General features: G+C 35.5%; 1 protein-coding gene across 1 annotated transcript in view; it reads right to left on the reverse strand.

The window, feature by feature from the left end:
- Positions 1–1,053: 1,053 nt before the first annotated feature.
- RAB21 (RAB21, member RAS oncogene family) overlaps positions 1,054–24,058 on the reverse strand; it is a 41,265-nt gene continuing 18,260 nt past the window's right edge. Inside the window, exons 5-7 of the mRNA XM_045829022.1 lie at positions 15,773–15,827; positions 15,148–15,236; positions 1,054–10,108 (exon numbers count right to left, since the gene is read on the reverse strand). Coding sequence (XP_045684978.1) covers positions 9,966–10,108; positions 15,148–15,236; positions 15,773–15,827 — 287 coding nt within the window. The 3' untranslated portion in view covers positions 1,054–9,965. The remainder of the gene's footprint in view (positions 10,109–15,147; positions 15,237–15,772; positions 15,828–24,058) is intronic.

The following is a 24,058-nucleotide window of genomic DNA, read 5'->3' on the forward strand; positions in this document are numbered from 1 at the left end:
AGGAACTTTGGAATCAGCTTTCCTTCCAGTTTTGAAAAATCCTGATATTTTCATTGGGAGTGCATTACATATATAGATTAATTTAGAAAGAACTGGCATGTACATAAATTAAGTGTTCCTGTCCAAGAATATATGCCTTTCCATGTTTGAGCTTTCTCTTCAGAAGAAATATAGTTTTCTTTTTGTGTTTTGCATATTGTTTATTCCTATTTTCTCTCCTTTGTTCTTAAAAGGGGCCTCTTTTTCCATTATGTCTTCTAACTGGCTGTTGTTTACATCAATGAAAGCTTTTAATTTCTGTGACTAATTTTATACCCAGCAATTTTATTAGTTTTAGGATACTTTCAGCTGACTCTCTTAAGCTTTGCATTGTCTCCTACAAATACTAACGTTATACCTCCTCCTCCGTTTCTAATGTCTCTAATACTCGAGTCTTGCCCTGGGTTTTTAAGATCCTTGAGGGCATGTTATAGTAGTACATTTTTTACACTTTTCAGAGCACCAGTAAAATGCTCTGCATTGAATGGTCCATGATTAACCTCTATTATGAAAATAGAAACACAAAGTGCCTGGTAAATTATCAATCTGCCCAGTTCATTTATTCAGCACTTTTGTCAGATCCTACTAATTTTCTTCCTGTTCATTCATAGCATCTAATTCTTTTCTCCTCCCACAATGAAATCTTTTGTCATATATATATATGTATATATATATACATATATATGTATATATATACATATATATGTATATATATACATATATATATGCAATATATATATATATATTGCAACAAAACAGGCCCTTTAGTTTGTAAGTTTGTTCCTTAGATTTATATATGAAATTGCAATAAAATAAAAATTTTTTAGTCTCAGATTCACTTAAACAATCTCGGTGATATTCATGCATTGTCCATATCAGTTTTCCTAAAGCTATGCATGATTTTATTTTAAAAATACACACATTAGGTATAATGTGAGGAGAAATTCAAACCAAACATGTTTACATGCATGAAACAGATTAAATTCTCTAAGCTATACAAGAAAGTCAGTCATCTTAATTTAGGATCTTTTATTAAAATATTTGCAAACCACATAAGTTAACTACATGGGAAGGATAAATGGGTCACATGACCATCTGAAAAATACCACATCAAATTAGAAGTTTCAACTGATAAAGCATGTTTCTTCTCCAGGCCTTTTACAAGCATGGTAAAACAGAAGTTCTAACTTTCGCACTAAGCTTCCATGAAGTGAAGTTAGTTACAATTGTGTGCTAGAGTGAAATAAGATGAAAATTCAGGAAAGTACAAACAAAATGGAGCTCCTCAAATTGCCCAGAAACATGGATAAATACTTGTAGATCTTCCTCGCAGGGCCACGAGACACTATGCCCCAGCTAACTCCATTTGTCTCACACCTCATAATGAGGTTCTTTCACTGCTTCAGCAACTAATTCTTCCTTGGCCTTACATTGCACTTTAGCCCCTTGGATCTACTGACTGTGTATGTACCACATTCCCGACTCTCAAAAAACAAGGCATAAATTTTCAAATGTGCTAGCATTTTAAGTTTACTACCAAAGACCAACAAAGGCAGACAACTGAAATTGAGAGGTCTAACAAATGAGTTCGTAACAGCAGGATGTGAATCCTGACCACGATACTCAAATGAAAACAGTGCAATTACTTTTTATTTATTTGGATAAACAGACTTGTCTACAAGACTAATCAAAGTGACAACCTGGGGTTATGATTTAAAATAATTTCATGTTTTTTTCTCTTTTCTGTCCATTCACTGTTTCTCATTTGGGGTGCCCCATCAGGCGCTTGCAGAGGTTCATTTTAGTAGTTCTTGGTATATATGTTAAAATGGCATAAAAATTCATTTGAGTTCATGTGGTGTGAGGATTTGCTTTGAATATCCCATTAAATACACTGCAAAACCAGAAAGCAAAAACAAAACAGCAAAATTATCATGAAAAATTGAAGAAGCTAAAAACTTAACACATTTTTCTAAAAATGTCAAATACTAAGAATTTTGGGACACTAACTTCTACCCAGTTTTCATCATTAGGGCAAAAATGGTGAACAGCTCAAGTTCCAGTGTTTTCCAAAAGATAGGAGGGGAATTCATGATAGCATTAGCAAAAATTGTGACTATAAAAAATTTGGAATTCATCATACAAGTGCAAAGTAGCTGGAAGTATCTGTGTAACTTACTGATGAAAGAGAAAGACAACTGAGGGAGAACGGGAGAGTTGACTCTGGAAAAGATATTAGTTAACCTTGGTAAGTAAAGGTCACAGAACTGATCTCAACCTTCCCTAATGATGTTAAAGCTGACTTTAAAATACTGTCAGCATAAGGCATCATTAGGCTGATATCCCCAAAACTTCATTATTATTAAACACAAGCTCTTTTTCCTTTTTACAAAAAGCAGTGCTTGGCTTGGACCTGCTTTGTTTCTTTAGCACCACTACAAATACTTTGATCCTTTGACAATTTATTTTGGATTTTTGCCTATTAATACTCCCAATCCCATATCAATTTTTATTTAATTGCACCCACCCATATTCCCAGGATTTGCTATCAATAAAAACAGATAAGAATCATTATCAGATTGTATAAAGCTCTCATTCAACACTACACTTTATCTTAGTTTTGCATTTAAGGAACTCCCCTCAAATGATTGATTTTAGAGAAAGGAAACATGGATTTGTTGTTCCACTTATTTATGCATTCATTTGTTGACTCTTGTATGTGCCCCGAACCAAGGATTGAACACGCAACCTTGGTGCATAGGAATAATGCTTTAACCAACTTAGCTACCCAGCCAGTTCCTGCCCTCCTTCAATTTTTATGAATCATATCCCTGCCACACAATCCATAGTTTGCTTTTATGAGAATTGTGCTTTTATGGCACACAGTGATTACTTGACAAATAATTCTACATCATGTTAGTAATTTTTAAAATTTTTGATCAAAAGACAGCAGTGCTCCTATAGTTCTGGCAAAGCAGTGAACCAAATGTTGATAAATCAGAATTATCAAATGTCACTGGAAGACAACATATCAAAAAGAAGTACTCAGTAAATTAAATGCCGAATCTGACCATCTTCATTCAAGTTCAACCAAAATTGTCCTTCATCTGTGATTTTTCTTGTTCCACCACTGTTGGCCTTAAAATCTTCGAAGGGAGAAACTATTCATGCCACTTCTTCAGTACATTTTCAGGTTTAAATGCATCAATATGGAATTCTGGGGTGGGGAGGAGGAGGAGCTTCTATTACATATAGTTTTTGGACAAAAGTATAATTTTGTCACCCCGGACACAGCCAAAAATTTTCAAAGCATCTTGCTCTTGCTGTGTTGTTTTTCCTTTACAGGGCTTTTACATTTTGAAGAACTGTCACTAGATCTTTGAAATTATTCACCTTTCATGAATTAGTGCAGATGAATTAATACAGATAAATTTAAGTTACTTCTTAGTAACTAGCTCAAGGAATACTTTTATAAAAAAGCCAATGATTTCATTCTATTTTCTGCCCTAAAAGGCCAAGAGGCGATCTAGATGGTATTACCTATACTAATATGTGGTACTTAAAAAGATATCCTTAAACCATACTGGAAAGATTAGCAGAAGACTCATATTCATTAAGCTATCTTTCTGGCATGTCTCCAATTTCAGGTAGGAAAAAGAGGACCCCAAACTCCCAAATTGGAAAGTATATTTAGAAAGTCACAAATTACACTGTTACACTCTTCCAAACAGTAATGAATTGTTTCTTGGGTTACTGTCTAGTGACAACGCGAAGAAAACATCTGTCACAGGCACAGAGAGCTATACAATTGCTTTCTCAAATGCATTTTTTTCCTAGGCTAAAAACAGATCAGCTGTCTAAATAACCACAAGGCATTTGTTTCTTCACTATTATTACAAAATTTGGAAGAGCAATCTGGGCCTGAGGACCACTTAATTGCCCCCTTGAAGCTAGAAAACAAGTTATTCTATTTTAGTCTGTCTGGAAAATTATTTGCAAGGCTCAAAATCATCTGTCCAGCTTTACCTCAACTTTCATTATCAACTTGAACTGTCATCCTAATTACCCCAAGTCTCACTGGCATGTATCTGATCAAATACTGAATGTGAACATGTATTAGTTGACCTCATACCCACAGATAAACTACTCAAATCCTGGACTATGAGCAATGGCTCTCCAATTTTAATCTCTAACTATAAAGGGCACTGGGCACACAGCAGGCACTGGATGAAACTGATAGAACAGGCATGAAAACCAGAATGTGTTGTTTTTTGAAAGACCATCCAGAAATTATTAACAAAATCATGGAGCTGTGCAATTGCTGTTTTCATTAAAAGTCAAATATGAATAAAAGTTTTGTTCTGGAGAACATGGTTAACTTTCTGTCATGGCACTAACATGCTAAGGTACTGCCTTGACAGTGCAGAGAAATACCTAAAGTGAGTGTTGGGGACACAGTAATGCCAAGTAAGAAAGGATGCCGAGAATGAGCCCAACCCAAAATTACATGGGCATTAGGAAGCTTCACTTGCAGTCCTTTCTCAGCCCTTTTCCTATAAGGGATAGAAACCAGTAACGGTGTGAGTTTGCCAGAATGTGTTACTCCTTAAGATTAATTTATGATGAACACAAAACATCTTGAGAGTCAGTTCACTTCTAGTTCTTGAACTGTCACCACTATTTTTACTTGCTTTCAAGTGGGACGCTGGTTTGTTCTTGATGGAATTTGACGTAGGGTAAAAGTTGGCTTTCAGGGAGTGAAACACAAAGGTCAGACATAAACAAAAACATTTTTATATAACAGAGACAAACACACCTTAATTGTTAACAATGGTTACCTCTAAAGAGATACGTAGGATGGTGGGGAAAGAAGAGCTGAAAAGGAACTTTCATTTTTTATTCTGTATTAAAGGTACAGATAAAATGGAAATTTAAATTTTTGGTAGCATGAAGCCTTGCATGACTTAACTACTCCAAGCTGAATCAAGACTTGTTTTAGTTTATACCATACTTTCCCCCTTCTTCCTTCAAATAAAAACCTATTCTAAATAAATAATCTGTTAAAGTTAACTCCTGAATTTTATATATTAATCAGTCAACAGTAGCCCAGAAGTCATGTACTTCAAATGTATTGTAAGCAGGTACCTTTTTAATTTCCTGATTCACACGCGTAGGGAGACTCTGATTCTAAGCAAGCACTGGTTTGCCTTAAAATTTTATGATTCAAATGAAGTCCATTAAACTGACCAGATATCTTATGGGAGGTTTCATGGGCAGTCAGAGGTTATTAAAAAAGGCAAAACATGCCCACAGAAATGTGGGAGAAAATGAAAGTCTGTAATACAGACGTAAGAGCTCCTAGGTGGGTTGGTATGAGAAAAAAGCAAAAGTTGCAAAACATATGCATAGTAAGAACACTTCATGTAAAAATTTAAAACCCACAATACTATGCCTTTCTACAGGTAAAAATGTATATAAATGCACAGCAAAAAGTTAACTGAAGAGTACGTATTAGAGACCGAGAGCTATCACTTGGGAGGGGTCCTCAAGGGCATATTTACCATACCTGTATTTTTATTCCCTTTCCTAGAATACATTCTTACTCAGATAATTAAATACAAAATGAAGAACTTTACAGTTCTAGGAAGTCACATATCGTTTCCTTAAAATAGCTCACTGCAAAATACAGTTTAGCGAATACCACCGTTGTCTAGTTTTCAACATTATCATACTTCATATCTGCTATCCCTAAGCTTTCTCTCATTGCTCCACAAAAATTCAAATTTAAGGAAATCATATTAGCTTTTTCTTGAGTATTTGATAATGAAGAGATGACACAGCTGCCAGGAAGTATTAAAATAAAGGTAAGAACTGATACAATGGGAATAAAGTTCGTTTAAGTAGGCAAGCCCATCTTTTGGCTTTAATGTGATGCATTTGGACATATGTGCAGGCTTCTGAAGAGGGCAAGAGGCTTTCTTACTGGGTTTACAATGTACAATAACTTGTGACGCTCTTTTATCTACCGCAGAGATGTTGTTACAGTAGAAAAGTTAACACTCAAAAGTACACCCAGCTCTTCAGAAAAGAGATAATATATAAATCCCAGATAAAGTAAAGTGATACTTGTTTAGAAGTGAATCATTTTTGCTTGATATTGAAAACTCTCAGGAGTATTTAGAAATTATTTTCTTGAAAAAGGAAAAGCCATCAAAGTAAGACCTATGTGTAGCATGAATTTTGGCCAACAACCAAATACATTACTCTGTTTTAGTTGATTAAAACTACAGAACAGCAACATACTAGAATCAATGCCTATTATCAAATCAAATAAATGTGTATGTTCAATGAATTCCAGCTTTTAATTATTAAAGTGTAGGTAATGCATTTTGTCATTTAGAAAACAATACTGAAGGATTCATGCAGTCTGTAAATCTTTAGACATTATTGTGAGGCTACGGCTGGTCACTACTTCTACACTCTTGTGTAGAAGACCCCAACATCTTAAACGGTCTCCAATTACGTATTCCTTCTTTATCACATTGTATCTATAAAGGACCTATGAAAACTGTAACGGCAAACAAGTTAAAAGATAAATTTGAACAGTTAAAGGCATGTATCAAACCACTTCTGAAAATAAGTGGTAAGTATAAGGGAAAACTGTATTATCTGGAGTAAGTACAATGATCTAGACTCTTGGTAGCATTTATAATACAGATAATCACAAACTATGAATTAAAAGAAATAATCAGCATCACAATTCATTTTTTAAATCTCCGAATAGTCTGGCATGATGCATAGCTTGACTTATTTAGGAACTATGCGATAAAAGTAACATATTTTTCAAAATTATTTTAAAAATTGTCAGGTTACAGTTTCAAATCTACTTAACTTCCATTCTACTCTTCACTATCCCTTCCCTAGTTCCCAAATTTTATATTTTCTTACTAAGAATCTAAAAATGAATATGATTCATTTTTCTTAATGAATTAAAAGTTATCACTAAGAAGTAATACATGGCTAACATAAAAAAAGATTTTAAATTAGCTCTAACAGACATAGATCTAGGGTATTTTCAGGAGACATCCCTAGAACAAAACAAACTCAAACACTCTTATTTAATCCAATAACATGATGCTTTTTTCTTTTCAGATTACTGTTTACCCCAAAATTGTTGTAATATACATTTTTAAAAACAATAATCTTCTAAAAACAAAAAAAAACCCCACAATAATCTTCTTCTGTAATCACCTAGCAAAACAAGGTGCAGGATAGCCATTAGCATTACAGAAAAGATTATATACTTTTAACATAATATTCAGGTATTTTTAATGACTATCCTAAACCAATTTTTAAATATACTAAGTATATACACTTACCATTTGAAAAATACATTGATTCTACCTACCTATTACTTTTAATACATAACATGGTAGGTGGTTTGTGTCTTCTTCCTAATAGCACAATTACAAGGACAGGAACATAAAAGATATATCAGATATGGAGAAAGTATCAGAAGAACTTCCTCATCCTCAGTCTAACATCTCTTTACCTCTCCTTTGGAAACATACTATAATTGATCAGTCTTTCATTACCATTTCACCCTATTGTTACCTAAAGACTTTTAGGGGGGTCTTCAGAGCAAAGACAGGTATACTATATTATCTACTGTTGCTATTGAATTTAATTACAGGATAAAAAATTAATAAAATGCTTGAGGTTAAGAAAGATACATAGAAACCAAGAAAGGAAGGAAAAAAAAAAAAAACCCCAGCAGGAAAGTGGTTATAGCCCACCAATAATTATGTGGCAACTCCGGAACACAGGTTCCTATTTGGACTTTAGTGTCCAAATTCAGAATACAGTTCTCCAATTATTAGGCTTTATTTTTTTGGAATAAAGCTCAATTTCATCTCTCTGTTAGAAAACCTATTTCACTCCAATGGAAAAGAACTTATTTCCCATCTACAACAGTAGAAATGGCAAGGCTTTTTTTACTACCTTTGAAAGGCGGCCAAAACAATTTTCTTCTATTGTCCTCATGATTCCCCACCTTCCCCAACCCCCTGCATAAACACTTATTTCACAGGAAACCCAGAAACTACACGGAGTACAGTTATCCCATAAAAGACAATTTTAGCTTCTTTCCCTGACTTTCCCACCCCAGTATCCCAAAAACACACACAGAGGTCAGTGTATTTAGTTTGGCAAGGACAATAATTAAAATGGTAAACCGAGGGCTCATAGAACTCTTATGCTAAGTTAAAATTCTAACATCATAACATTAAAGTGTCAATTCATTCAATTTTTAACTCATTTGGGAAAGTTTAAGCTTGTTAACTTAAAATATGGTAGTAATTCTCTAGTAACTATAACCTCTTTATATCCTCGTAACTGCTCATGCTAACAACTTTATTGCATACTATTGCTTCTTATAAGAAGTAAATCCAGGGACCATTACATTTTATCTTAGACATACATTTACTAGTTTTCCAAGCATGACAGAAATGGAAAAATATATATATTAAAACAAGAACAATTTATGTTAATTTCTACAATTTGTGTTTCTTCTGTAAGCTGTGCCTGATTCTACTAAAATGAACAAATTTAAGTTCAGTCCTATGCTTAAGGAAAAAAAAATCTAATGAGACTAATTTACGAAGTATATAAGAATATAATTTTATAATAAATCTTTCCAGTGTTCGCTGCAACTGCATTAAATGAAATGTTTCCCTTCACAGAAACTCCAAACAGCTCTTATAAAATTAAACATAGCTTTCTGTGTTCATCTCTGGTAAGCACTGAACGAATACAACTTGCTCTCAAAGGATCTAAAAGTGCTGCCTGAGGAGCATAAACTACCACTAACATGCTGCATGAATGAGTCTTGGTGAGTGGCTTCTATCTGGGACCTCCTCTCTTCTCACACCAGTGAACCCATCTCCTATAAAGCCTAAGAGAAACTAAAGCCATTGAAGAAGTGAAACTCAGCATGCTCCACTCAAATACTACTGAGATAACCATTCTAAAGCAAAATTGGCAGAAGTCACCTCTTTTATAATTAGAAGAACAAAACAAAACAAAAATACCAACCCAAACCAAAAGGCAAATGCTGCTGTTCAATCATCAGATGTACTTACAGAGGCAAAATCGTGACAACAGCAATAATTCAAGTAAAGTATATGTGAAAATTTAAACACGCCACTTTCAAATTAAGACAAAAGTGAAGGGAGCTATGATCTTTATATATCAGAGTCAAAAAGCTTAGGCATTATCATCAAATGTTAATCACTTTACAGTCATCAATGAGACTACTGTATATATTTTTGCACCTTGCGCTTGTAAAAGCAGATAAAATATTTAATATGTAATGTACAATGTATTTTACCAGCTCAGCATACAGGATGTATATAGATTATACCAAAGTAGTAGACAGTTAGGGGCTTGTGCAAACCCTGCAAAAATAGAACTTCAGGTATCTGCTAATTAAAAAAAACAAAACGAAAACAAAAACAGTTTGCTGTTTAGAAGTGATACAATTCAAAACTACCACAAAATACAAAGGGCTGCAAAATGTATACCATTCCAACAACATATATAAGTTATTAAATAAAGATTTGATTTAAAAGAATATAAATGAAGCCTTTAAGTAGGTCTTTTCTACATGCATATTAATCCTTATTAAAGAAAAGAATATGTAAAAAGGCCATTGGTAATTGCTTTGTTAACATTTGTAGAAAATGCCAATTCTCTGGTCACAAACTCCACTAAGTTTAGCACTTAAGGTCTCTGCAGTGTTATAAACGTAATTTAAAATACTGTTAATTCTATTATTCCATTGGTAAAATAACGTGACTTGGAATATGGCAGTCTTCATGTTGAGGGCAATGATCCACAGTTTGTTTTAATTTCTTAGGTGTGAAGAGTTATCCAGAAGAACAGCACCCTCCACCACCGCTCTGGACTTGAGGTTCATCATCAATAATCTGTACACCTCGCCTTGCAGCTCCTGGTTGACTGGAGCCATTGCCTTTTGCCCTCTCATCCACTTGTGCTGTTTCTATCATCCCTAAGAGAGGAAGAAAGCAGAAATTATTTAGGACAACAATCTTTGAATTTTCTCTTTCTGGACCTTCAGTATACCACCATGACAGCCATTTCTGACTTTAAACCAACAAAGAAACTAAATATAATAAACATTTTGTCAGTTCACTAAATAGCTTCTACTGTAAGTTTAGCAAGTTTATTTGTCCAGATGTATAATGGCCATGATGACATCAACAGAGAAAATTTTCTGCCTTGAACAAATGACTGTATACAAGTATAGTCCTTAAAATTTTCCAAATATACTTAGAAATGTGTCAAAGTCTAAATTGTTCTAAGTACAAGTGATATTTAGGGCACAAGATTTATTTTTCAACTAGTAATGCATATTTGAAATAAAAGAATTTTCATGAGGAACAATAAAGCTGGAGAATTCACACTATCTGACTTAAAGATGCAGTAGAGAGTTACTATATCTAATGAAGACAGATATTGGTGAAAGGAGAAATACAGAGATCAGTGAAACAGAGTCTAGACATAAACCCCATATATGTGGACAGTTACTCTAATGAAGACACATATTGGTGAAAGAAGAAACAGAGATCAGTGAAAGAGTCTAGATACAGACCCCATATATGTGGTCACTTGAGTTTTGAAATATGTACCAAGATTATTTAATAAAGGGTAATCTTTTCAAGAAACAGTACCAGAACTAAACATTTACATGTACAAAAATAAACCTCAATTTATATTTCTTACTATACGCAAAAATTAACAAAAAATGAATTGTAGACTTATATGTAAAACAAAATTTCTAGAAGAAAACAGGGTGAAATCTCTACAAAAAAATCTTTGTCACTTTGAGCAAAGATTTCTCATATAAGACCCCCCAAAAACTCGTAAGAAAAACTAGTAAATCAGATCTCATTAAAATTTAGAACTTCTGCCCTGGCCAGTATGGCTCAGTTGGTTGGAGTCTCATCCCATAAACCTGAGGGTCACAGGTTTGATTCCCGGTCAGAGCACATGCCTAGGTTGTGGGTTCAGTCCCCAGTCAGGGTGCTTATAACAGGCAACCAATCAATATTTCTCTTTGCATCAATGTTTCTCTCCCTCTCTGTCTCCGTCTTCCTCCCTTCTCTGCTCCCTAAAATCAATGAGTATGTCCTCAGGTAAGGATATAAATAAATAAATAAATAAATAAATAAATAAATAAATAAATATTTTAGAACTTCTGCTCTTTGCGAGACACAGTTAGGAAAAATGAAAATATAGTACACAGACTGTGAGTAAATAATTGCAAAATACATATTTGAAAAGGTGAGAAAACAAAAGAAGGACTCCTCAAAATAGAACAAGGTTCTTCAACTCAGGTCCAGAGGCTACTCTTAAAAATTCTAACTTCTACTTTGTTTTAAAATTTTCTATTTTCATGTGCTTTACAATGTATAAAATGTATTAGTATTTATATGTTCTTTATTTTATTTTTTATTGCTGTTCTATTACAGTTGTCCCAATTTTTCCACCTTCACCCTCCTCCACCCAGCCCAAGCCCCCGCTCCCAGTCAATCCCCACACTGTTGTCCATGTCCATGGGTCATTCATACATGTTCTTTGACTAGTCCCTTCCCTTTCTTTCCACCATTTGTTCTTTATTTTTATTTTTTTTAAAGATTTTTATTTACTTATTTTTAGAGAGGGAAGGGAGGGAGACAGAGAGAGAGAGAGAAACATCAATGTGCAGTTGCTGGGGGGTCATGGCCTGCAACCCAGGCATGTACCCTGACTGGGAATCGAACTTGCAACACTTTGGTTTGCAGCCCATGCTCAATCCACTGAGCTACACCAGCCAGGTGTTCTTTATTTTTAAATAAACATATGGGGAATATTCAAATTTTTAAATAAAGACATGTGACTGAAACATTTATAAGCCAGATCAAGAGCCTTGGTACTTAAAAGTATGGTCTCAGAAAGGACCAGCACCATCACCACTTGGGTTAGAATGAGAAGCTCAGGCCCACATCAGACCTATTTTAACAAGGTCCCAAAGTGATTAGTATGTACAGCAGTGCTTCTCAAATTTTAGTGTGCATCAGAATCATATGGAGGGATTGTTAAAACACACATTCTGGGAACCATCTCCTGAGACTTTGATTCAGCAGGTTTGGGGTAGGGTCATAAGTGATGCTGATGCTGCTGATCAGGGGACCTCATTTAGAAAATTACTCTAGAACAATTATGAACAACTTTTAGGTTTTCATAGAACTGAAATTTATTCCAAAGTTGTATACATGTGCATTCTTCTTGAGAGAAAAACCAGTTTCATCAATTCTTAAAAGCCTGATGTCCATAAATTCAAGGAATATAATTTGACGAAATCATTTCAATCCATTATTCCATAGACTTTGATTTTCCTAAGTATGGTATGTATTTTCCTGGTGATATGAGAAATAACTTTCAGGTTGTATATGCACAATCATTTTCTGCCCTGGCTGCTGTGAACCAGAGGGTCACCCATTCAATTGCCAGTCAGGGCACAGGCCTGGGTTGCAGGCCAGGTCCCTAGTGGGAGCCACATGAGAGGCAACCACACATTGATGTTTCTCTCCCCATCTTTCTCCTTCCCCTCTCTCTAAAAATAAAATAAATAAAATCTTTAAACAACTTTTTAATATGGGAAATTTCAAACATATATAAAAGTAGAAAAAAATAGCATAATGAAAATCATTATGTTCATCACATAATTTCATCCATACCTGGCAAGTATCATTACCATTATTTTGAATAAAACTCCATACACATAAAATTATTCTAATGATCTGTAGAAGGTAGAAACTCTTGTCTCTGGGGCATGCAAGATCACAGGGGGTGGACCCTGAGTACACAAGCGGCAGCTGGCAGACCCAGTGAGGCAGCGATTATGGAGCAGGGCAGAGCGCACAACCCAGGATTCCAGGGAAGGGACTGAGGTTTCACAGAGAACGCAGCTACCTCCATTGTTCCCTCTCGACCCCGCCCCCACATACAACGTCACAATCTAGCAACTGGGGTGCCCAGCCCTGGTAAACACCTAAGGCTCTGCCCCTCACCATAACAGGAGCAACCAGACAAAAAGAGAGAGAGAGAGAGAGAGAGAGAGGGCTCAAATAGAAGAACAAATCAGTGCCCCAGAACTCATCCTTTTGAGCAACCAAGAGATAGCTAACCTATCAGATGCACAGTTCAAACCACTGGTGATCAGGAAGCTCACAGAATTGGTTGATTTTGGGCACAAATTAGATGAAAAAATGCAGGTTACCATAAAAGAAATGAAGGAAAATGCACAGGGAACCAATAGTGATGGGAAGGAAACTGGGCCTCAAAACAATAGAGTGGACCAGAAGGAAGAAAGAAACAACCAAACAGGAAAGAATGGAGAAATAAGAATTCAAAAAAACGAGGAGAAGCTTAGGAACCTCCAGGACATCTTTAAACGTTCCAACATCCAAATTGTAGGGGTACCAGAAGGGGAAGAGATAAAGCAACAGATTGAACACGTATTTGAACAAATAATAAAGGAGAACTTCCCATTCTGGCAAAAAAAAATAGACTTCCAGAAAGTCCAGGAAGCTCAGAGAGCCCCAAAGAAGTTGGACCCAAGAAGAAACACACTAAGGCACATCATAATTACATTAGCCAAGGTAAAAATGAAGAAGAGAATCCTAGAAGCAGCAAGAGATAAGGAGACAGTAACCTACAAAGGACTTCCCATCAGACTGTCAGCTGATTTCTCAAAAGAGACCTTGCAGGCAAGAAGGGGCTGGGAAAGAAGTATTCCAAGTTATGAAAGGCAAGGACCTACATCCCAGATTGCTCTATCCAGCAAAGCTTTCATTTAGAATGGAAGGGCAGATAAAGTGCTTTTCAGATAAGGTCAAATTGAAGGAGTTCATCATCACCAAGCCCTTATTTTATGAAATGTTAAAGGGACTTATCTAAGAAAAAGAAGATAAAAAACATGTATAGTAAAATGACAGCAAACTCACAATTATGAACAACCACACCTAAAGCAAAACCAAAAGAAACTAAGCAAACAACTAGAACAGGAGCAGAACCACAGAAATGGAGATCACATGGAGGGTTAGCAACAGGGGAGTGGGAGGAGAGGGGGAAAAGGTACAGAGAATAAGTAGCATAGATTGTAGGTAGAAAATAGACCGGGGAGGGTAAGAATAGTATGAGAAATGTAGAAACTAAAGAACTTATAATTATGACACATGGACATGAACTAAAGGGAAGGAAGTGGGTGGGAGAGGGTGTACAGGGTGGAGGGGAGTGAAGGGGGAAATGGGACAACTGTAAGAGCATAATAAAATATATTTTTAAAAAAACTCTTTTCTTAAAGTGTAACCACAATACTATAATCACACCTAAAAATTTTACAATAAAATATTTTTTAAATTTTATTTTTTAAATTGAGGTACCATTATATAATAACATTATATAAACTTTAGGAGTACAACATTATAATTCAATATATACTCTATTGCGTGCTCACCACCAAAAGCCTAGTTTCCATTGCTTACATATATGTGACCCCCTTTATCCATTTCACCCTACCACAGTCCCTACAATTACTGAATGTCATCAAATATCCAGTGAATGTTCATACAGTCCCAACTGTTTCACAAATGTTTTTTCATTACTTGGTCAAATCAGGATTCAAATAAGGTCCACCCACTGCAGCCAGTTGTTACCTCTCTCAAGTCTGTTTTAATCTGTATATTCCCTCTCCATTTTTACTGTTAATAGTTATACATTTTAATATGCATTTAGCACACATCACATGCATAAAATTTCATAGCCATTAATTACTGCTTGAAATAGGGTTAAAATAGGTATTTATAAGTAGATATTTACAAGAAATGAGTTAAAGAAAAAACATTAAGTAAATAACAGTAGTGGTAAATGTGACAAATCATCAATATGATCATTAACGGAAAATGTAAAACATCACTTTAGAAATACTACCAATATTTTTTTAAAAGAGCCATTTCTAAATATACTAAATCTGAATATACCTACTTTTACAAAGGTCAAGAAACAGTTCCTCAATTCCTTTATTCTGCTTGGCTGATGTATGATAATGTTTTGCTCCTACAGATTCTGCATACCTTAAAAAACAAAAAAAATCAGTGATCAATGTAAAAAAATTTGTTTCATGTTTTTGTCATAAGTGCTCTTTGAACTTTTCACAGTAGCAAATTTAGTAATTTATTACTAATTAACCCATTGTTAATAAAGTTAAAATTATATAGCCACTTAATACCTCTATACATTAAACCAAATTTTAAATGAGCACAAGTTAACAAGACTTAAAGTTTTTGTAAGTTATTTTGGAACCCAAATATTTTTAAAGTTTTTGTGATACACTGACTATTTGATCATGATAGTTTTCTTCTGCATCACTCTATATTTTTTACTGAAATCAAAAAGAGAAGTGAGAGTGGATTATTTTTAAATATGGCCAAAAGTCTAGAAATTACCGATGTTAATATACTTCACTGAGTTCAACAGCTATATTAAGACATCTGAGTAATACCCCCACAGTAAGGCACACTGAGCAAAGAGAAAGACTTCTACTGTGGAGTGACTGTTCAACGGGCAGGGGGCAGGGGAGTAATGGGAGGGTGGCAGGGATAACACTTACAATTCTGCTTCTTGAATGGAAACATGTCTCTCCTTTTCCAAGTCTATTTTATTACCTAATTTAAAAAAGTAAATGCCAATCTTTAATATCAATTCATCTTTATAACAAAATTAAGCCAATTCTAAATATACAACTGCCACTTTAATCACTTGGGAAAAAATACAAATCCCCATCAGACTTCTAAATGTCCTAAAATTATAAAGGTAACCCCTATGAGGTTTGATCATGGCTAGCAAGGTGAATGCCTCAATCTCCCTCAAATAATGCACTGCATTCCTTAAGGGGCAGTCAGTCTGTCAGAGAAAATAACTTTTCCAAAGAGATGGGTACTATCCCTTGATTTAAGATAGAACAGAGACTAAGATTCAGTAGGAAACCAAGGGATAAACCTGTTTCTTAACCAAGTATTAGCAGTCCCTAATCAGCTTAGAGTCAATCAACAATCATGCAAAGCCACCTTATTATCCACAAAAACGTATTAGGTTAGCCTCTTGGATCCTAAGAGTATTTTGGTTTCATGGATAATATAAACTGATTAAAGAAAACATTAATTGTATGGCTTTTTAAGCACTTTACCACCACAGAGGAGAAAACTATACTCCTTCTTTTAAAAACATGAGAGAATTTAATATATGCACATTGTGACTGAAAGGGTATTATGCTAAGTGAAATATGTCAAACAGAGAAAGACATATACCATATGATTTATTTCACTTATATGTGGAATCTAAAACACAAAATAAACAAAACAGAAACAAATACACAGATACAGAGAAGAAAATCAATGACTGCCAAATGGGTGGAGAATTGGTGAAATTGGTGAAAAAGTGAAGGGATTAAGATGTACAAATTGCCAGTTATAAAAACATTCACAGGGATGTAAAGTACAGCACAGGAAATATAGTCAATAATATTACAGTAACTATGTATGGTGTCAGATGGGTACTAGATTTATCGAGGTAATCACTTCATAAGTTATATAAATGCCTACTTACTATGTTGTACAGCTGAAACTAATATATTTTATGTTGATGGTAAGTGAAAAATAAAAAAATATAAAAGATGTACACATCATGCAGGCTTAAAATTACTGAAACTAAATATGGCCCTACTTAAAGATGGGAAACAGAGGGGGAGGGAAAGGAAACCTTATCAATAAAGCCATTTTTGTTGGGACCTTAGAGAATCTAGAAGACAATTTCAGCTAGAGCACTGAGGTAAGCACCTAATGAAAAATATAATGCTTAAAACTGAGAACTATAAGCCTTGAGATGTAGAACCACAGAGGTTCTACATCTATGAAGGAGCTCAAATAATGTGAGCACCTAACTGTGAGCAGCTGCAACCAACCACTTGACTCCACAGCCTAAGGATGGTGAGAGGGAGGGAAGTAGACTATGCTAAAGCTCAGTAGGTACCAACGAATTCAGTAATGAACCCTTTCCTCTTTGAACAGTTATCTGTATACCTCAATAAGAAGATACATATTAATTCTGATTTCCTACATTAAACTTTGCCAATAAAATTTTAATTTGCTAAATATTATAGCCAATATATGTGACAGTCAACCAGAGGAAAGTTGTTTTATGTACGCTATGAAGAATGCAAAAAGCACCACCTAGTGTCCAGTGGCTCCAACAAATAAAGGCACAATATGTTGCCTCTTAGAAAAGAAACAGAAAGACCTTTCTTAACTAAAATCATGACCAATTAACTAAAATCCTGAGTTTTTCCTCAGATCTTTTTGCCTTTTTTCAAATTCCACCTGAATTATCAGCATCTATTTAAAAAAAAGATGAGGATAGGGAGAGTAGACAATAACCATACTGTCTCAAATGATTACTTGGGGAAAATTACTCAGTTTTATTATTTAATAACATTTTAAACTTAATGAACAATGCAGTTATTAAAATAGCTATTTTAATAACCTTTTATTTATTTTTCTAGCAACATATCCTTTTTTAAAATTGTTCTATCACAGTTGTCCAAATGTTTCCCCCAGGTGTCTCTCCACTGCCCCATAATTATTATTTTAAACAAAATTTTAAAATCACTCTATGAAATATTTTTTTGAACAATCAGTATTCATAATGGATTGGTTAAGCACAAACTAAGTCACAGAAGCTGCCAGTTAGTGACAAATTTCTAAATCTCAAAATCTTTTTAGTTCCTATACTCTTAAAAGCAAGACAGTTAAAGGATTAAGCCTTTAAGACTCATATCTGTTTTAAAACTAGTGTTCAGTTAACATAGAAAACTTTCTAATAGGCTTATAATGCCTGACAACAAGGATAACCAACTGGAGTAGGCACCTACTTGAAAGTATAGTACTAGAAAGATCAGAGGAAAAAAATGGCTGAAGCTATTGGAAAGGAAGGAAAAAGTCACCCCATTAAGAACAGTAAAAACATTATCTTCTTTAAAAATACATATTTGAATTAGAACATGGAAGGGATATACCTACTGCTAAGAGTAGAGGGCCTAAAAAGAGCTAGAACCATACTTTGCTTAGATTAGATGGTGCCTGGCCTAGTAGTAAAAAACTTTCTTTCAGAAGCCTTTTAAATCTGAAGAAAACCTGTTTGTAAGTCCAGGTTCATTTCGTAACTATAAGACTTTAGGCAAATTACTTAACTTCTCTTAGTCTCACTTTGTACAAATATAGCTAACAAACTTTGCAGAACTGATGTGAAAATACTGTAGAAGGCTTAGCATGTAGCACAAGTTCAATAAAGAGTAGTTATTAGTACTAGCCACATTTATCACAGTGAATGATCAAATGGAAAATCAATCTTGTTATGAGAGAATTAAAGCCCATAATAGATACTTTCTACCATCACCCTTCTGGCTTCATCTAGCTTAACTTAGTTAATACAATGAATGCTCTAGGAAATCTTCCCTTAACCCTCCACTCCCTAAACTTAGTTTTGCTTCTGTGCCATCACAGCCCTCCATAGTACTCCACCTTCACAGCATTTATCATAATACATAATAGCTTGTTTTTCTCTCTCTCCCTATACAGTAAGCTTTGAGAAGGCAAAGACGTTATCTATTTTGTTTACTTATTCACTACACTATTCCTAAAGCCTGGTACATAGAAAGCAATATACAGTATTGATTAAGGATATGGGCTTAAAGTAGCTGACGGACCTGAATTAAAATCTCAGGTCTACCTCCAACTAGTCATGTACTTTGGAAAGTATCAAGCTCTCTAAGCCCACTTCGCTGTGTGTAAAATGGAAATGGCAATAATACCTTCCTTGCAGTGTTGTCTGAAAGCTTAAATGAAATAATAAATGTGTAGTTCTTGGAAAAGTACCTGGCACACAATAAACAGTAAATTATTGATAATAAATATTTGTTTAACAAACATACAAATGTTAAGGGCAGACTAAAAGCAAAATACTATCAACTAGAGCAACCACTAACAGTACTAATCAACAGATTAATTAAAACCAAGAAGGAAAAAGTCTGCAGTGAAGTATGGGGTTCTCTATTATTGGTTAACCCATTATCAGAGGCTTAGATATGAACCTAGAAGGCTTAGTATCTAATTTACACCTGAAAAGCTAGCAGATTATATATCAATCATAAAGATTCTGAGACATAAGATAAGTTAGAATTCCTACACTGAGGCTTAAATAACTTAATTATGTAAGAACAAGATGGGAAAAGCCTGACAAAAGAGCAATACTTACAAAAATGGAATTCAAATATTTGTTATCTGTAGTCCAGGGATGTTAAACTCATTTTCACAGGGGCCACATCAGCCTCACAATTACCTTCAAAGGGCTGAAATAACTTTAGGACTGTATAAATGTAACTTCTCCTTAATTGTTAAGGAGTTAAAATTACATTCAGCCCTTTGAAGGCAACCACAAGGCTGATGTGGACCCCGGTGAAAATGCATTTGACACCCCTGCTGTAATCTTCTATATAAAAGAGACATTGATTTGACATGGCTGACAAGTGTATACAATCTTGGGCAACACTGGTAGAATGACTGTGTGAGGATTTTTAAAAGAAGAGAGCCATGTAAGTATACACTGGCTCAACAATGTTTGGATTCTCGTGTTCATTTCAAGGGTAGAAGACACAGAGATACACTTAAATAAACCCAGGAAAAAATAATCAGGATGATAAGAATATCTGGAAGTTAGTCCAAATGCAAAAAGTTGACGACCAAGAATTTAAGACTGTAGGTGAATTATCCAAGCTCCAAAGATTTGAAAGGTTCTTATGTAAAGGGAAAGAAACAAGTATTTGTCAAATGCCTTCTCTATGCAAAATGTTTTCCAAATCATTATTTCATCTTTATAATAATCATGTGAGAATTATTATTTTGAAAATAATAATAAAACAGAAGAACTACTATATGTAAAACTACCAGCAATAAAATACTGAACTACTACTGAGAATCTACTACTACTGAACTACTACTAAAAATCAATAGGTGAAAAATAATGTAAATGTTCATCAACAGCAAAAGAATAAACTGTGGAATAATATTCATAGAATAAAATATTACCAAAGAGAGTAAAATGAACTACAACTAAATACAAGAACATAGGGAAACCTCACAAACATAATGTAAAGTCAAAGAAACCACACAAAAGAGTTCATACTATATGATTACATTTATATAAAGTTCAAAACAAAACTAGTACATTCAGTAAAAAGTCAAGATAGTGTTTGGTGGTAGGTGATGGTGAAATGAAGGCAGCTGGGTAGTGTTGGGATGAGAAACAAGCACAGGTGGGCTTCTAAGGTGCTAGAGATGAGGCTTTCTTAACTAAAATTTTCCTTTTGTGGTAAATGGGCTGTCCAGATTCTTCAGATTCTGAATTACAACTAAAATTCGATGTAGTATTTGCCAACAGGAAAGAAAAGAGAGTGTGAGCTTTTTATATATTATACCAATCATTAACAAGCAGTATATAACAATTAATAAGAACATTTGACCCTACTTGGGGTAGTAAGCTACAAGACACAATATTCCTGTATCTTCTTATAATATGAACATGAATATAAGCTTGATATTCATAAACTTATTTACCCAGCTAATTTTTTCACATTATATTTTATTGTTTAGGCTGTTAAAATTGTCCCAACTTTTCCCCTTTTGCTCTCCACTACCCAGCCGCCCCTCCTCAGGCAATCACCACATGTTGTCCATGTCCACAGGTCATGCATATATGTTCTCTGGCTACTGTATTCCTTATGCTGTACTTTACATCCCCATGACTATTCTGTAACTACCAATTTGTACTTCTTAATCTCTTCCCCATTTTCACCCACCCCCCAAATCTCCCTCCCATCTGGCAACCATCAAAACATTCTCTGTATCTATGATTATGTTTCTGTTCTGCAGTTTTTATTTTTAGAATCAATTGTTGATAGATATATATTGATTGCCATTTTATTATTCATATGTTTGATCTTCTCTAAGACCTTTTAACATTTCATATAATACTGGTACGGTGGTGATGAACACCTTTAGCTTTTTCTTGCCTGGAAAGCTCTTTCTCCTTTGATTCTAAAGAATAGCTTTGCTGGTAATCTTGGTTGTAGGCCCTTACTTTTCATCACTTTAAATTTGCCTTACAAATCCCTTCCAGCCTACAAAGTTTCTGCTGAGAAATCAGCTGACAGTCTTATAGGAGCTACCTTGTAGGTAACTGCTTTTCTCTTGTTGCTTTTAAGATTCTTTGCCTTTAACCTTTGGCATTTTAATTGATGTGTTTTGGAGAGGGTTCATCTTGTTTGGGACTCTTGTTTGGGTTCATCTTGGTTGGGACTCTTCTGTGTTTCCTGAACTTGTCTATTTCCTTTACCAAGTTAGGGAAGTGTTCTGTCATTATTTTTTCAAATAGATTTCCAATTTCTTGTTCTCTTCTCCTTCTGGCACCCACCATGATGTGACTTTTGGTATACTTATCCCAGAAGCTCCTACACTATCCTCATTTTTTCTATTTTTTTTCTTGCTGTTCTGATTGGGTTTTGGGTTTTTGTTTTATTTTTTCTTCTTTCTATTCTAAATCGCTGATTTGATTCTTGGCTTCATCCACTCTACTGTTGTTTCCCTATAAATAGTTCTTTATTTCAATTACTGTATCCTTCATTTCTGACTGGATCTTTTTTATGTCGCTGAGGTCCTCACTAAATTCCTTGAGCTTCCTTATAACCATTGTTTCGAACTCTGCATCTAGTAGATGCTTGTCTCCATTGTGTTTAGTTCTTTTTCTGGAGTTTTGATCTGTTCTTTCATTTGGGTCATGTTTCTTTGTCTCCTCATTGTGGCAGCCTCCCTGTGTTTGTTTCTGTGTTTTAGGTAGAGCTGCTATGTCTCCCAGATTTGGTAGAGCAGCATAATGTAGTAGGTGTCCTATAGAGTCAAGTGGCATAGCCTCCCCTACTACCCTAGCTACTCAAAGTGTGCCCAAGTCATGTGGGCTGTGTACACCCTCTACTTATAGTAGAGCCTTGACTGCTATTGGCACAGCCAAGGTCAACCACTGACTGTTCTGTCTGAGATCATACAACAGTGGCTACAAAGTGATGTACAGATGGCTGCTGCTTGTGCTGGGCTTCAAGGTGCCCCGGGGAGGCCAAGCTGTGAACCAAGGCTAGACACTGATAGTGCCAGGCCTGGGGCAACTTAGCAAGAGGTATGGGGGTACAAGAGGTATAGGGGCTTGCTAAAGCCAGAAGTTGCTTATGTGAGAGAACATAGGAAAATCTGAAGCATAGGCCAGAATAAGCCATTCATATGGAAAAATCACTGTAAACAGCCTGGGTGGGCCCAAAAGCTGGGTGGGTCAGGGCCTCGTCATGAGATTGGAGCAAACGGTGTTAGCCACGTTGATGGAGTTTCAGATATGACACCCACCTGCAGGCTCTGTGGTTCTGTTGTGGGAGAGCTCAGGAATGGAAAAATGGCCTCTTCCAGCACTTTTGTGTGGGAGAAACCTGGCCCTCAGCTCTTGCCCTGATGCTGGACAATTCAGTTCCTCCCTATATGTCTCTGATGCCTTTCAATCTGCTATCCCCACACTGGAGCTCAAAAGGAGTGAATCCAAGTAGTCTATGCATGGGTCCTTGAAGAGGAACTGCCTGGGAGTCCACAAGTTTCTGTCTTCCACAGCCTCAATCCCTACTGGTTTTTACGCCAGAAGTTATGGGATTTATTTTACTGGCACTGGAACCCTGGGCTGGAGAGGCTAGTGTGGGGCTGCAACCCCTCACTCCTGAGATATCCCTCATGATATTTCTGATATATTTATTTATTTTTAGAGAGAGAGAAAGGGAGGGAGGAAAAAAAGAGGCAGAGAAACACTGTTTGCCTCTTGTATGAGCCCTGACTGGGGAATGAATCTGCAACCCAGGCACGTGTCCTCACCAGGAATTGAACCATCAACCCCTTGCTCTGTGGAAAGATGCCCAATGAACTGAGCCACACTGGTCAGGGTTTGCTCCTGATTTTTTATCCACTACACGTGGGTGTAAGACCCGCCTGTTCTATGTCCCCACCCCTCCTACCAGTCCCGATATGGTTTCTTCTTTAATTCCATAGTTGTAGAAGTTCCACTCAGCTCGATTTCTAATGGTTCTGAATAACGGTTGTTCTATAGTTTAGCTATAATTTTGACGTGGTTGTATTAGGAGGCAAGCTGTGTTTACCTACACTGCCATCTTGACTGGAAGTCTAACTCCCAGCTATTTTTTTTAAATGTTACATTGTCACTCTAATCAAGTAACAAAACTCTTGAGGCTTCTCTGAGTATATGTTAGTCATTTATTTCTCTGTTCTGAGGGATATCCAGAATATCAAATTCTCAAATATCCAGCTGTTCACTCATCATAGCCACTTCCACTTGCAGTAAGTCCCATATACCACACAAATCCACACTAAACTCACTAATGACTAGCTACAACTGTGGCCCCAAACTCCTATACAGTGTACTACCTCAGTACTCTGATACATTCCTGCTATCTAGCCTAACATGTATCATCTAGACTAAAAATCAGGCCTCCTTGCACTTACCCCAGACCTACACTCTGATCTGGAATTGTAAAGTTTACCAATCATTTAATGGTGACAAACTGCATGAAATGTAAGCTCAAATTAAAAACAAAAATTCTTAAGGCTAAAGGTAGAATTTCCCCATACTGACCATTCCATTCTATATCCCTCACTAGAACTCCCTGGTTTCTCACAGGCCATGCTTACTGTATTAGTCATGTAAAAAGGAAGAAAGAAAACAGCATGAGGTTACTCAACATAAG

Source organism: Phyllostomus hastatus, unplaced genomic scaffold (genome assembly GCF_019186645.2).
Source record: "Phyllostomus hastatus isolate PE091 unplaced genomic scaffold, TTU_PhHast_1.1 phas_scaffold_93, whole genome shotgun sequence".
Taxonomy (NCBI): domain Eukaryota; kingdom Metazoa; phylum Chordata; class Mammalia; order Chiroptera; family Phyllostomidae; genus Phyllostomus; species Phyllostomus hastatus.